The 17,212-nt window shown below is 36.0% G+C and overlaps 1 protein-coding gene across 1 annotated transcript in view; it reads left to right on the top strand.

Annotated features, from left to right (window-relative positions):
* LOC113238343 (glutaredoxin domain-containing cysteine-rich protein CG31559-like) overlaps positions 1–17,212 on the top strand; it is a 152,401-nt gene that overhangs the window by 131,012 nt on the left and 4,177 nt on the right. Inside the window, exon 4 of the mRNA XM_026475187.1 lies at positions 6,121–6,186. Coding sequence (XP_026330972.1) covers positions 6,121–6,186 — 66 coding nt within the window. The remainder of the gene's footprint in view (positions 1–6,120; positions 6,187–17,212) is intronic.

Below are 17,212 nucleotides of genomic sequence, written 5' to 3'. Positions count from 1 at the left end.
TTGGCCTTCAGCTTCCTGTATTTATTTATCTCTATCAGCAGTCAACCAGAACAGTTGTTCGACGGAAGCAGTGCCGATCGACTGCCAGATGTTCCGCAGCCCTAATTTCTTCCTTCGCCTAGCGCTTTTCTTTGCCTGCACTTTGCCCATCATTGTCAGCTGTAGCAACGTGTATTTATCGTTCCTGATCACGTGACCAAGATATTCTATTTTGCGCCTTTTGAGAAATATCATAGCCTTTAATTCCCAGAAGTTTCGAAGTTACTTCCATTAACGGATAAAAGAGCATATAAATATTACTGCTAGTCCCATGAGCATGATTCCTCATGGTCTAATCTTCAGTGAAATTTTGTACTCTAAATAAGAAGAATTATAAGAATAAAATTTCTGTTTTGACCTTTTGTGTTTTGCCTTTGTTTTGACCTGGTCGTAATGTTGATTTCCCCCGGGAGCACATTAGTCGTTTTTATTTCTCTTTTTCCACAGTTCGGCAATTTTTCCCCTATATGGCGGCGACCTTGATCGGCGTTATCTTAGGTCATCGAAACTCAAAATTCGCGTTGCGTCACTACGTGTACAAATTGTATTTTTTATGTTAGTTTCAAATTTCGTGCATACCTGTAGACCGTCCAATTTGATTAGCTGCCAAGTAAGCTTCGCTAATGTAGATATTGGTCCCAAATGGTAAACAAGTTTTTTTTTTCTCGTTACCGCATTTAACAACGCATTGTATTTAAATTAATAACACGAAAATAACTTATTGTTGTGTCGTTCAACACAAAATTCCTATTAAAAATCTATTTCATTTAAACCAGAGGTTTCCATTTTGAAATGAAATAGTATTTTTTTTAATTTACCGTAAGAAACAGATTAAGAACTTTTTGAAAATAAAATCTTGAGCTTTCTAAATTCGAAACATTGGCTTACTTTTTATTTTGCATTCGAAAAACATCGTGTAATTTCTAAATGAGTTCTAATGTGGAACTGGTACAACTTTTGGTTTGTGCCGTGCTTTTTTTATTTAAAGGATTCCGTAGTCGAAAATGGCATTCGAGACGTAGAAGATCAGAACTTGCGGTAACAATGACGATTTTTAACGTATTGTTGAACACGATCCATTCCATCCACCAACTGCGGTAGAATCTTTATTTTATTTAAATCTAAACCGTATAAATTATTTACTACTTACTAAACTGTCAGGTTCCGGCTTGTATCAAATATTTTAATACTAAAACTGCCACATCACGTATTCGGCCGCCAAGCGGTAATATGAGCATTACTGCATTCCGGTTTGGAAGGGTAAGGGTGCTGGTGAAATCACAGGCACAAGACTTTCGATTTATGTCTCATGGTGACCGGCACAGGGGTAATAATCTAAGGTATTTGCGATTTAAAGCTCTGAGTGGCACCTGCCATGAACAGGCACGTCGCTTACCATTAGGCGCAAGACTTGTTCGTCCCGTTACTTGCTACTATAAAAACAAAATTACTATTTTTCTACTTTAAATTTTTATTGAATTGATATATTTTTATGTGAAATTACTCCACTAGTTTGTTATAACTATTAATACAAAGATCGAACACTCAGAAAAAAATATTCGATAAAATTTTTTTTAGTTTTCATTGTGCTATAGCTTAGATCGGAACCGTGTTAATTTACTGTTTAGTTTTAAATGTTCATGCAAATATTGAATTGTCTTAATGAGAATAAACCTACCCTTTATCTGATGTTGTCATATGTTGTCCGTGGTCTTACACGCTGTACTTAGCAGGCAGAAATCATGATCTTCAAGACCTATTGCCAAGTACACCATACGTACATACAACCCATGGTGCAATTTCACGCAGGAGCCCGTCAGCGTCTTTCCCGTTCAATGCAATAACGGATTCAGGATTTTAATGAGGCTGCTTCGTTTCTACAGCGCATCGGAAATGTTTAAATAATAATAATAACGCACACACCCAATATAACCCCGCACTAGGGAAACCCTGTGTCGCGGGTGCCATGGACACACACATAGATAACCACAAATTACACCCAAACTCACGAGAGAAATAATTGTAGGCCATACAACTATTTCTCCCGGCCCAGGAATCGAACCTAGGACCTCTGCGTGGCAGTCCGGCATGGTAACCGTTCGGCTACAGAGGCAGTTAAATAATTGATGAAATGTAGTTAAATGATTAATGAAATGTTTTAATGAAAAAAACCGTGGTAGCTTGACCTACCGCTACTCAAGCAGAGACCGTGGGTTCGAATCCGGGCTTGAGCCTCTGAGTTTCTAGGAATTTATGTGCGAAATTTAATTTAAAGTTTACCATGATACTTTCGGTGAAGAAGGTTAACAACCCTCGTGAGGTCCCCAATTTGCATTGGGCCAGTGTGGTCGACCTAACCTAAGCCCTCACCTGGGTAACCTATCATAAAGTCGAAATTGTTTTTGTCCAAAATAACGTTTGTTCGAATTTTCATTACACTGAAAACTGAATTACAACGAAACAGCTGTTCTTTAAGTATACGTTGAATGTTTATCGCAAAGATACGATTAGGTTCGATTAGGTTCGGTTAAGTTAGGTTTCAAAAGAAAAAACATTTTCCTCCCAAAATTTCTTCGGGGTTATGAAATTTCGACCAAACGTTATTTCTGGAAAATGTCATTTCGGACTATTGATAGGTAACCCCTCACCTGAGAGGAGAATCGTGGGACATATAAATGGGTTGATGACCGTCTGGAATGTTTGTGCAAAAGTCTGACAAATAGACTGAAGGCAAGCGCCAACTCCATCCTAAAGACCGCGATGCCTGCGGGGAGGTACTATTCCTTCAGGTGCTTGTTAACAAAAACCAGAAAAATTAACAATATGTATCAATAACAATAACGCACACATACTCATAACCCCGCACTAGGGAAACCCTGTATTGCGGATGCCATGGACACACACATAAACAACCACAAGTTCACTCAAACTCACGAGAGAAATAAATGTAGGCCATACAAATATTTCTCTCGGCCCAATAATCAAACCCGGGACCTATACGTGGCAGCCCAGCGTGGTAACCGTTCGGCTACCGAGGCAGTCACTTATTGTAAATAGGGAATACTTTAAAAAAGGTTTTAAGTTGACTATTTAAATTAACAAATTAGATATTAAATTTCGTGATTATTTAAACCTCTATAAAATCGACAGTAAGTTAAATAAATACCTAAAAGAAAAAAACATTAAATGTAAGAAACCTGTAACAGGGCCTATTTAATTATGTACCCTGTGTTGTAATTGTACATCCAGCCTTAGAAGACAAATGTTTATAAGTTTAACTGAACAATGGCGCCAGAAAAGCGTATGGGAAACTTATGGCATTTTTTCTCCCTCTGCTGATACCTTTATACTGTCTTCATTATCTGATTGTTGACGTTAGTAAAATTGCTTATGGGAAAATTTAACGGTAAAACAAAATTCTTAAATTTAACAGACTTATAATAAACACCACTAAACAACCCTTGGAACAATATTTAGTTAAGAATTTTTTAAGATTTTTAACACTATTTAACTTTCTATTGCCTATAAAAAAACTTAGACACTTATTAGTTAAGTGATGTTCAATGAAGAAAAAATAATTCCTGGCAATATTAAAAGCCAAAAAACAAAAAAAAATTGCTGTCAGATGGCTATCATTTGACATTTGGAGCGAAAAACTAAAACCTAACTTGAGGACGTTTGTTTCGCAAAATAAGTGAAGGAAACTGACACTTGCCCAAGCCTAATGGCCGCCATTAACAAAAAAAAAAGTGGAGCAGTAGATCATATCGTTTTTTGTACATATTTGCGCTCCTTCGTCTAAAATGCCGCAAAATTGCAATATCACGCCGAAAATGTTCCATTTTTTCACAATTAAAGTAAAAATTGTCTCACAAAAAAAACAAAACAATTTTGCTTAACTCATTGACGTTTTGTAACCTGCTAACGGCTGATTAATGTAAGCTATCTTGTTAGTTAGCGAGTCAAACAAGATGCGGTGTTTAAGTTGGCAGCTTTTTAAACAACAAATTAATCAATCAACATTTATAGGTAAGATTTTTTTTAAACATTTTTTTTTTATCTTTTAAAACGTTAATTAATGTTTATAAGTAAAAGCTATTAGTTTTAAGACATTATAATATTTTTAAAACTTTTAAAACCGTCATAAATTATTTGTGATTTCTATACGTGGAATATTCCATGTTATATATGAATTGTATATAGATTGTTTATCATCGAACGTTAGTCATTTACCCCAGATACTATAAATGATAAGGGTGCTAGCGAAATAACAGGCACACTTATCAGCATGTGTCTCAGGGTGACAGGCGCAGTGGCAATGCCCCTCAGATCTTGCTGTGGCAGTACAATTAAATTGACAATATTTTACCATCGACTAAGTAAAGCCTTATTTAACCTTTAATAATATATTTTATATAAATTTTTACATTTTGTGACGAAACTGAAACAGCAGAAAATGTGTAAAAATAAATTAAAAAACTTTTCCTACTAAAATTTACGAATATTTAAATTGTTGAGTAACATAATGTCGTAGGCAGAAAAAAAGTAAAATATTATTAATAGTAGATTGTCCTAAAAATTTTATTTTAAATAAGACATGCGACTAATATTTTTATTTTCAAATTAAATTTATAAAAATTAAAAAATACCTTTGAGTAAGTTCATAAAAAGAAATTGCCCCCAAAAATTTGTGGAATTACATCTGTTTGCCAAGTTTTTTTGAAATGGATTAACGGAAATTCGGTGAAATCCAACCGGATTCATCTCCAATTTGCCACACTTAGAGGTGGGATATTTTCTTCAAATTTGAATGGGAATACTACTTTCCAAAACACTTACAAAAAATAATTAATTAAATCTTCTCTCAAATGTCGGAGTAATCTCGTAGCATACACTCACAAAAAATATTGCAGTTGAATTGAGACACTCCTCCTTTCTTTCCTTTGTGCAATTCCTCCGAAATTCCTCCAAATGTAAATTCCTCCACTTGCAAAGTGTGTATAATTTTTATTTATTTTTTTTTTAGTTTCCGGTGGGTTTTACTAATTAAATAGTCTTATATTGAGCACTGAGTCTCGTGACCCGTTGGTCCTAACTTCCAATGAAGGTAATCGATAGCTGAGTTTCATAGTTCATGTACCAAACTCTTTCCAAGTTTCCACGAAGTAAAAGTACATATAGCAGAGAGAGCACAAAACAATGAACGTATAGGAAACTGGATGAAAATCCATTGTTATTTACTTCGTGTCGCTTTCGCTTGTTCCCACTTACCACTCAGGAAATGGGCTACTGATTCAGCGATATGAAAACGAAATGATATTAGTGGTGCATTTCAGTAAAATTGCGGGTAAAATATATGCACTCTTGCCTCAATACTTTTATTGAAATACATACCAGAGTTGGGCTGGTAGCTGTAAAAGTATGTAACTGGGTGACGAAATACTTTCATATATTTCTCATAAATGGCGCTACAGCTAAAAAATCCTTGAAAAACCAAATCCAAAGATACGACGACAAGCGCATAGGAAAATTCGTGAGGTCCGCTTGTTCGTTCCGTCGCTCACTTAGTATAGCGTCTGCCACGGTATGCTAGAAGACGTAGGTTCAAATCCGGCCGGATAGAAGGAATTTTTTCTGTATTCATAATTATAACAATTCAATAAAAATTTGTGTACCAAAGTGCTTAGGTTTTCGCCATTACAACATATAGGAAATTAAACAAAGTTTTCGGATTTTATGGGCACGAAACGTTGGTTTGTTTGAAAAAACCCATATACGCGATTTAAGTCCATACAAATAGTTTCATTTCCTATATATATACCAAAGGTTCCTAAACTATATCATCTCGCAGACTACGTGCCAATTAACTGCATAAATTATGTGTCTGAAATAATTTTTTTCATTTAAATTTAATTTCTTTTTAATTATAGAGAAAGAACGCGCATTACGATTAAATAAAAAAAATCTTAACTAAATTTTTTGTCTCTCTGGAAAAATTCTTAAAATAGGCAACTAAATATGTAAAATCTCCTAAGCTTACAAAGGATTTTAAAAATTTTAAGCATTGTTTTTTTGTTTCAGGATGCTGACACCGTGGAAAAGCTTAATGAGAGCGGCGAATTAAGGAAAATGCTGAAACCTTATAAGGTAGACAAACTATTATTATTTCAACACTGAACTATTTCTACACACATACGCTTCCATATTTATATGGAGCACCGCTATTTAGTGGAATTCCCTGCCGGCAGACATATATTTAGTACCAGTAGAGCTCCTTGTAAAAGACCACCTTACCTATTTCTGCCGCTAAGCAGCAATGTGAGCATTACTGCGTTCCGGTTTTGAAAGGTAAGGGTGCTGGTGAAATTACAGGCACATAGGACTTATCAATTTATGTCTCAAGGTGACAGGGGCAGTTCCCCTCTAATCTTTTTAATTTAAAGCTCTGAGTGGCACTGCAACTGCTATGGACAGGCGTGTCGCTTACCAACAAACATACGACTTGTTCGTACCGTCACTGGATATCATATAAAAATCCCTAAACATTATAACTTGGGTCTTTTCAAGGCGAGACTGAATAAGAATAATTGTAAATGTTCATACTCCATCGTAGACCTCGTAGTCGCTTTCCACCATGTAAGATGGAGGTCAAATGCGCACTTAAGTATATATTTTATAAATAAAAAAACACAACACTGAAACTTAAAAACCATCCTAAATAATATAATGATTACGTCAAATAATCAAATCAATATGTGCCAGACAGCCACACCAATTGCCTGGTCTCAAACTGGAGAATTCCTTGTACTATGAGTACCACAGCAACGGAATTCACTCTGGAGCACTTCCCAGAACACCCAGACCAGAACCAATTCAGGAAAATTCATTTCAAATTGACCCTACCGGGAATCGAACCTGGGGTTTCGCATTCAGCGCCCACAATGTCAGCCATTAGACCACCGAGGTCGTCATATATACAAACATATACATTAATTTATCTGATCAGAATCTAGGTACTACCCTGACCTGTTTAATAAAAAAAGGCCTTTACCGTTCATTTTACATAGAAATAATAGTACACTGTTTTGCTAGGGCGAAAAGTAGATGGTTGCAAATGAATTGACACTTGACGGGGCCCCAGGCATTTGCGTATCACGAGTTGAAAAATACTTTGACGTGTAACACGATCAACACGACCATTTTTCCAAGATCTGTGAAATCACAACTCATCTTTGATCAGTAAATTTCATAAGTTGATTTTTTTTACATTAGAAGTCTTTAGGAGCTTGTGCTTCCTCAAGACGTCGAGCGGAGTCAATTTAAGTTGAAATTTTGACGAAAATACCTAGTCTTTTGTAATTTCATTAATTTTGTAATTAACTGCCTCCGTGGTCGAACGGTTACCATGCTGGACTGCCACGCAGAGGTCCTGGGTTCGATACACAGACCGGGAGAATTGTGTATGGCCTACAGTTATTTCTCTCGTGAGTTTGGATGTAATTGGTGTTTGTCTTTGTGTGTTCTTGGCACCCGCGATACAGGGTTTCCCTAGTGCGGGGCTATGAGAGTGTGCGTTAGTATTATTATTATTGTAATTAGTTACTACAAAGGTTCACACATAGTTTAAAAACCGTTTCTTCAACGCATTTAACCTAAATGCGTCTCATTAAAAAAATACATTTTATATCAAATTCATTATATTCTATTCTAAACTCCTTGCTAAGAAACCTTTGAATTTGATTTGTAAAAAGATCTTTTGTTAATGCCAGAGGGCTGAAAAATAAATACTCTTCCGCAATGGGCAAAAACCCCTAAGCTACGAGAGGTCGTCGAATAATTCCTACAATTGAAAACCAGTAAATTGCTTAGGCTTTTCTTCGACACGGTTTTAAGCGATTATATTATTTTAAATGATGTTTTGAGTTGAAGATAGTCGTTTTATTTTATTTACTTCTCCACGTGGCGATTGTCGAGTGACTTACATACAAGTTTTCATGTTGTCACCATCTCTGAGGTCTCGGGTTCGATCTCTGGTCGGGTCAATGTAGAAAAACTAACTTTTCAATGTTATCCCGGGTCTTTAAGTTCATGGTAAAATCGTTATTTCCGATTCCCATGTCACAAGTGCTCTAATAATTATAGTATCCGGTGTTGGGGCTACTTGTAAAAAATGCTGTTAGAATCCCCTTTCTTACATATTACATTTTTTATGCCAGTAAATAAAGTATCAAAAATTAAAGAATAAGAACTGCATATACAAATTAAATGTGTATTGAATTGATATTCAATTATATTTTGTGAAGTTACTCCACTAGTTTATTATAATTATTAATACAAAAATCAAACACTTAGAAAAAATTCCTTCGATCCGGCCAGATTCGAACCGACGTCTTCTAGTAAACCGTGCCGGACGCTATGCCAACTAACCCACGGAACGAACCAACGGACCTCACGAATTCTTCCATGTGCTTGCGTGTCGGATCTTTGTATTTTGGTTTTCAACGACTTTTTAGCTGTAGCGCCATCTATGAGAAATACAAATTCGTATACAAATTCAAATAAAAGTAAGGTAAGGAATTGGTATGTGTGCGCGCTTGTGTGCTTGCAGGTGTGTGTCAGCGTATGAGTAATGTTTATTTGTTTGTATCAATATTTTATTATTATTATTATATCTATTTTAAACACGAGTTTCATAATCTAATCTAATAAAATAAATAAATCTAATAAGTGTCAGAGATTAGAAAATTTGAGAAATGCGAAATATACTCGTATCTAAATACGAATTTAGATACGAGTTAGATACGAGTATATTTCGCATTTCTCAAATTTTCTAATCTCTCACACTCAGTCATTCGGAAGATTCATGTGGTGATATTAATGTTCTAATATTATTATTATTATATTATCAGGTGTTATTACACAGCAACGAAATTGCCACTCCAATCAATCACTCGCGACATTGTTTGTCAAAGGACGGACTAACTTTTGTTTCTATTCGATTCCCTTGAGCTGTAGATATAGGTGCATGTAATACGAAATATAGACTTCGTGCCAAATCTTTTCATTGCCTCTAAACCCCGCTGTTGAGGGAAAAATGATTTGTAGCACTAGAGCCCTTTGTGATAGAGCTCATCCAAGGAAGTACTGCCACCTTACCTATTTCTGCTGCCAAGCAATAATATGAGCATTCCTGCGTTCCGATTATGAAGGATAAACGTTGTGTGTTTTGCCACAATCGTCATGCTTTAAAGTTGGGTTAGCCTCAATCACAGTAACGTTCAATGTAGTTCTTTTTAGATTCAGATTCATTTATTTCTCAAATATAACATTACAGTATAAATTGCACTTATATTACATATCAAAGTATAAGAAATTATATTGAGATCGTCAGACAAAAATGAAAATTATAACAAAAATACACAATAATTAGAAAATTAACAACTCATTATATAATATTGATGTCATTAAATTACATATCAAATATCATTCTCCATCAAGGATCGTCATAAGCTGATACAATTATAAAAGAGGATGTCAATGCGGAAAAAATTAGAATAAAATAGAAAATACTCAATATCGTTACAATTTTAAGTCCATAAGTCTTAGTAATTAGGTAGTGTGTTAACTGTTCGACACACACATTTACTATCACCACCCATTCAAGTCTACTTTTAGTAACAGTGGAGTCCTTTCTCAAAGAGTTTGTCCAGGGAAGTACTACCACCTTACCAGCTATTTCTGCCGCCAAGCAATAATGTGAGCATTATGACGTTCCGGTTTAGACATGGACTTCTCAATCTTTGCGATTTAAAACTCTCAGTGGCATTGCAACTGTTATAGATAGGCGGGTCGCTTACCACCAGACGCACGACTTGTTTGTCCCGTCACTTGGTATAAAAAAAACTTACAAGTTCCGCGATAATAATAATTATGTGTAAGACAACCACGCCATTTACCTGGTCTCAAACTGGAGACTTTTTTATACTATGAGTACCGGAGCAACGCAATTCATTCAGGGACACCATACACAATACCCTGATCAGAACCAATATGGAACAATTTAAATAAAATTTTGAATAGTTACAGGTTATTCAAAAAGCTCTCACTAGATGTCACTAGTGGCGATGAATGCCGAAAGCCAGTACATAGATCTATAACAAAAACACATAGGACTTTCAACGGCTCGGTAACTAGATCCGTAGCTCAGTTGCTAAAGAGCAAAGCTACGGTGCAGCATGAACATGAGTTCAAGTCCCACTAGGTCAACGACATTTTTCTCTCTGTTCGATCTTTGTATTCATAATCCTAACAAAACTAGTGGAGTTATTTCATACAAAATCTCAATAAAAACATTTTAAGAATTTATTCGAAGATTCTGTAAACAAAAAATTTGATCCTTCACTTGATGGTGACCATAAGTTATTGGCAAATTTTGTCCAAACTTGCAGATTTAACACGGAGGACCATTGCACAAAACCAACTGCCACACCTTGCCTTTTCCGTTAACAAAGTATTATTAACAGAAACTCGCAAACTCACACTTACGTCACATCTTACTCAACAAACGAGATTCTTTTGAAGATAAAGTTGCTGTGCCATAAAATGTGATTGTTGTTCACAATGAACTTCTCTTTGGAAATTTTGAAAGTATTGATATAATTTTTGTTGGTACAGCCAGGATCACCTGAAAGTATGTATTAAACCTACCGCCACTTATTAATATTTATTTTATACTGGCAATATTTTTATATTTTTGAATAAACTTTCATAGGCTTCTCCCTGGTGGCACTGTGGCCGAATAGTCGTTAATACAACAACTGCCTCCGTGGCCGAACGGTTACCATGCTGGTCTACCACGAGAAATACCCGGACTACCGAGAGAAATATTTGTATGGCCCACATTTATTTCTCTCGTGAGTTTGGGTGTAATTTGTACTTGTCTATCTATGTGCGTGTCCATCGCAACCGCGATATATGGTTTCCCTAGTGCTTAGATATGAGTGTGATTCGTTATCATTGTTATTTATTTCGTTAAATATCATGATGATTTTATTAGGTACTATAATATTCATATATTTTTTGATAATCACACCTAACAAAGAAAAAATCCTTAGAATTCCTCCTGCTGAACTTGAACCAGCCACTTTTTCACCAAATCGGGGTATCGTTCTCTCAACAGAGCTACGGAACGAGTTACAGTTACAGTCTACAACTCGACCTTACGAATGTCTCTATGTGCTTGTTGCACAGCTTTTTTGTTAAGGCAAACCCAGTGTCCCGCTGTGCCATAGACACGCACATAGACAACCACAAGTTACACCCATACTCACGAGAGGAATAAATATATAATATAATATTTCTCTCAGCCAGGGAATCGAAACCGGAACCTCTGCGTAACAAACCAGCATGATCATGCGGCCACGGTAGCAGTTGTTGTTTTAACGACTTTTCGACCGCAGTGCCACATGTGAGAAACCTATGAAAGTTTATTCTTCATTCAGCCGCTTTATTCACTCAGATAGATAGATAGATAAATAGACTACGTTTATTGACTTTCCATAAGCACACACAACAATATGAAATAATAAGTATGAACAAAAAAAGATACAAAACACACTAAATAACAAAATGGAAGGAAATCAAATAAATATACATAATCAACGTATATCTAGGTACTAAGAAATCAATAGCAGATTGTGAGTGCTGACTGTTGAAGCAAGCTAAAGAGGGTATAGCTCTATATATTCATTCTGCTCTATTATATACTTCAATGAAAGCGTGATCCGCGAAGAAGCATCTACCAAGCGACTAATAATCCAACATTGTCTGTTACCTACAACTGACTTGGCAAAATAACTTACAAATTACTTGACAAGAAGCCAAATTACCAAACTTTTAAAGCTAAAAGTCCAATAATTATAAAAGCCATAAAAACGACGTAAAAACTGCTTTTTTATAGTACAATGATTATAAAGGAGACTATTGTCAAAAATTGTGTCCTGGATATCGAAAACAGGGGCTCTCCTATGGAAGCACGAAAGAACTACTCTCGAAGTCTGTTAATCGAAACTGTCAAATCGCGTTGTCATACATTCTTAGTTGTAGCCCCGATCGAAACTTAAGTCTTAGAGGGTAGTATTCCAGAACTCTACTCAATACTCAAGTCAGGACTTGAGTATTGCAGTGAGCACTCGAAATCATACTCAAGTCCTTGCTATTAGGGTCGTATTTCCAGTGCTTGAAATCATACTCATGTTTGATCAAATCCTGACTTGAGCATTGAGTACAGTTCTGGAATACGACCACAAGTCATCCAGAGTAGGAAAACGGCCGTACAGATTTCGTGTCTCCGGAGTATAGTCTGGTACGCGTCAGTCGCGCTGCAACTGTGCTTAACTAAACTAAACTAAAACTAGACCTGTTCGAAGTTGGTTTTAAAGGTGCTCTATCTCAGCGTAATCTGCGACGGAAGCCACATCACTTTTCAACAAAGCCCCGTGGCTCACGTTCATGAAATATGAAATGCCAGTATTCCTCATTTACGGAATATTATTTTATAACAGGATGTTCCCCTTTCACGTCCATAACTCAATTCTCATTTCCATTTTCCGACACTAAAATAGGTATTGGTGAAAACAAATGAAAATCCTCCAAAAGTAATTAAGAAAAAACGTATTTTTAATTAACAAAACAATTTAAAAGCTACGTAGCTTAACGTCATAACCGGAGTCGCTTTATTATTCTGTTTTTTAAAAGTTCTAGAACATTTTTCTCGAATATAATAACAAAGAATATATAACAGACGTTACAGACGTCAGCGTTTCGATTCTGGAATATCTTACATAATATGTATCGAAGTATTGTAAAATCATACAAATGAGACGAGAGTGCGGATAATACGCACTTTCCGTATTGGAGGGTGCAAGTTTCACTCGCAGACTTGCCTGCGCCAATAATTATTTTCGAATCATATTTAGTACTTTCCATTTTTCTTTTCTGCATTCCAACATTTGCTCAATGTGTACTGTATAGACTTTAGAAACGATATAGTGAGAAATACTCGTGGCTATGTGGAATGACACATACACAGTCCATACACATCACTATAAATAGACTTGAAGCTAATGACAATTAAGGGATCCCTCTTCAGAACTCTTCGATATTTTAACCCAATCGTTCGATTTAGATTCGAATACGATATCATTATCCAACAGCGTTTACGGAGTTAGTCGGTGAAATAGATTTTAAGAAAAATGAAAATACTTTTATATACATTTTTAAGACTTTAATGGCCTAAAATATAGGAATGTATTAGTCTTGCATTAAAATAAATTAATAAAATTGAACAAAATCCAGACTTCATTTCAAATAATAAGAGATTTCCATGTTACAATCTTGATTTGTAAACAATATTTAACTGCCTCCGTGGCCGAACGGTTACCATGCCGAACTGCCACGCAGAGGTCCCAGGTTCGATTCCCGGGCCGGGAGAAATGTTTGTATGGCTTACATTTATTTCTCTCGTGAGTTTGGGTGTAATTTGTGGTTGTCTATGTGTGTGTCCATGCCACCCGCGACACAGGGTTTCCCTAGTGCGGGGCTATGATGAGTGTGTGCGTTATAAAATATGACGTTCGGTAATTTTCATTCGATAACTGTGTTCTGAATAACGTTTGTAGCCTTTGCTGGTCGAGAAGTTCGAGTAATAAAAAAAGGGTGTGACGTCATTTCGGTTCGGTTTTGAATACGACAGTTTGACGTTCGATTCGGGTATTGTAAATAAAAATGAAAAGAAATTGTACGACAACTGAGTTGTCGTAAGGTTCTGAATCGACCTGCAGGTTTCCTGTCCGTTACAATTTTCAACGCCTGCTCTAGCATGAGAAAAATTTCCGCCATAACAAATAAAGTACGAAAATTACTTAAAATGTGATTATGAGAAACATTTCAAACCTCCAAAATGCCCGTGGCAGATTCTAAAGACAACTGTTAGACTATATGGGCGCGTAAAGTAGATTTTGTAACTTTAAGAGGCCTATTGGAGTTGGCCTCCACTTTGCCCCGGGTTTCCACCACTCCAACGCAGTAAATTTGCTCTTCTCGTTCTCGTTCCGTATTTGGTAAGGCGGCATTTCTCTTGAAGTTAGTTAATATTTAACTTTTCTTTTTTTTTTAATTTACCTTGTATTACGTTCGTGATTTATTACACTACCTTACAACTGGCTTTCTTTAAAGAAATGTCTTTATCTACATCATTCTTTACAGAAATTTCTGGTTTATGTTTGCGACTGCTTTGTAATTTTGTAGAATTCCTTATTACGTGGTTTAAAAAAATGTAATGTTTTGATTTATGAAAGACTTCTTGATTTATTTTTACTTCAAATTATTAAATACCCTTTTCTGTTACTGTTTGGATATTATGAATCATTTTATAAGTAAAAATACAAATCAGAATTCATAATCGATTAAGGGTAATTTTCACGTTAGTTTTTTATAGGTTGTGTTACCTAATTTCGGTGGCTGTATACTGAGTTCTCATTTCAAATCATCATCACAAATTCATAAAATTCGAAATAATACTTCAGGATATTACAGTCTAATATTAATTAATACTCCATGATAATGTTCTAGAATAGTTGAACAATAAAAAATGCCATTGTAATTAGGTAGAGAAAACGGTTTTTTCCCAGTAGTTCCATGTACTTAGTTCCTAGCCTGAAAGGACCTTAATATTAAACACTTGGTCCTAACGAAATTATTTCTTCGCCGAAACCTCTCAACGTGGGAATTCCTATAAAAAAACATTAACTTGCCAAACATTATGAAATTTTTCGCTTAGTAAGAAGAAGTCAGTTTGCACTTGTAGCTTTTAAAGGTAAGGAATATTGCACTTAACCATTCTCAAAACCTGGAGGTATGTTGATTGACGCAATTAGGTACTAAGTGTATGAAAATCGATTACAAAATTGTATAATTTTGATTTCTCCATTTGGCAATACAAAGATTGAACACACGGAAAAATTTCGTCGACCCGGTGGGACCTGAACCCACGTCCATGCTGCACTGTAACATATAAAGTGATCCACCATTTACACAAAATTGGTAAAAGATTACGTAGTATATACTTATTTTACTCCGATGCAAGTGACTTTTTTATTAATAAAAAACCGACCTCAAAAGTTCGTAGAATTACATCTTTGCCAAGTTTTGCTGAAATCGGTTACCGGAAAGTGCGCGACACCGGATTCATCCCCTAGTTTGCCATCCTTAGAGGTGGAATATTTTCTTCAAAGTTAGTTGAGACCAATAGTTATTATATCTATATAGTTGTTATATCTGTTAATTGTTTAGTTTGAGGCTCGTATTCTAGAACTCTACTCAATGCTCAAGTCAGGATTGCAATTGAAACACAAGCACTGGAAATACGACCCTAATGGCAGGGAGTTGAGTATGATTTCGAGTGCTTTAAACCATACTCATATCCTGACTTGAGCATTGAGTAGATTTCTAGAATACGACCTTAAGTTTCTGTAATGGACGAAAAAATTTTTATTTTCATTTTTAAATATTATTCCATCGGCCTGCGCGCATGTGTCACGCGATAGAATAATTTGTTAATCATTTGTGGAACATGTTGTTGGTTCATATTTAGTTATTTATTCTTATCAATGTTTGTTATATTTTTCTTGTTTAATATGTAACTGTTTGTGTTCTTCTTATAAATAAATAAATAAAATAAATAAATAAATAAATACTGAGGTACCCTCTTTCCAACAAAAAAGAATCATCAAAGAATTTCAAAATCGGTTCACAAAAAAATCACGGAGTAATCGCATAACATAAACACAAAAAACAATCGAATTGAGAACATTCTCCTGTTTTAAGTCGGTTAAATATTGAGTTTATAATGTTAGAATTTTACAAATAACCCTATATAAAGCATAAAAATGTCGCAAACCTTTCAGAGTCACTCTACAGTAAATATAGATATAGTTGTCTATATACTAGTAATGTACGCTGTCGTCACCCATATCTTGTGGTGAAGTCCGGATGCCAAGCGTCATCCGCACGCTTGTGAACAGTTGCCTGTCTGTATATAGATAAATATATTGATAATATCCTCTTGTATATGAAAATATACAGAATGTTTCGTATCTTGTTGTACAGAAACTACGTAACATTTTGACATTGAAAGCAAAATATATATTGAAAAATATGTTGTCAGACGCTTACAAACTAATATACCTTTTTACTATCTATAGGTACAAAGATCTGCAAGAAACTCATGAAAGAGGTTTAAAGATTCTACGAACTGGGAATCGAATCCGGGATCTCCGCGTGGCAGTTTAGCGTGGTAACCGTTCGGCCACGGAGGCAGTTAGATAAATATGGCACACACTCCTAACCCTGCGGTGTCGTGGACATCATCATATCAGCCGAACGACCTGTCCTGCACTGCTTGCATCCAGCGGATGTCCATCTTGTGAGTGGTCTGCCCATGCTGCGTCTTCCGGTACGCGGTCGCCACTCGAAAACTCTTCGGCCCCATCGACCATCTGTTCTGTGAGAAATGTGCCCTGATACATAAATTTTGCGATTCTTTGGGCTATGTCGGTTACTCCGGTTCCCTTGCTGATATTCTCATTGCCGATTCGATCTGGCAGTGAAGCTCCGAGCACAGCTCTTTCCATTGCCCTTTGTGTGACCTTGAGCCTTCTTATAAGGCCCATAGTGAGCGGCTACTTCTCAGTGCCGTAAGTCATCACTGGCAACACCCCACTGATCGAAAACTTTTGTCTTAAGACGCTGGGGTATTTTGGACAAGATGATATGGATGGATATCATGGACATATGCATAGACAACTACAAATTACAACCAAACTCATGAGAGACAAATAAATGTAACCCATACAAATATTTCTCCCGGCCCAGGAATCGAATCCTGGACCTCTGCATGGGAGAGCAGCATGGTAACCGTTCGGCCACGGAGGCAGTTCAGTACATAGAGAAATTCGGAAGATCTGCTGACCCGATTTGTAGCTCAGTTGGCAATAAAGGTAGCCACGGTGAGGCAACTGTCGCTGGTTCGAGCCCAGTCAGATCGAAGGAATTTTTCTTTGTTTATTCATTCAATAATAATAACAAATTAGTGGTAGAAAAAAAATCATGTCAT

Source organism: Hyposmocoma kahamanoa, unplaced genomic scaffold (genome assembly GCF_003589595.1).
Source record: "Hyposmocoma kahamanoa isolate Upper Pololo Valley unplaced genomic scaffold, ASM358959v1 103, whole genome shotgun sequence".
In the NCBI taxonomy this organism is placed as follows: domain Eukaryota; kingdom Metazoa; phylum Arthropoda; class Insecta; order Lepidoptera; family Cosmopterigidae; genus Hyposmocoma; species Hyposmocoma kahamanoa.
The sequence above is the reverse complement of the archived record's forward strand: the minus strand, read 5'-3'. Positions and strand labels throughout refer to the sequence as shown.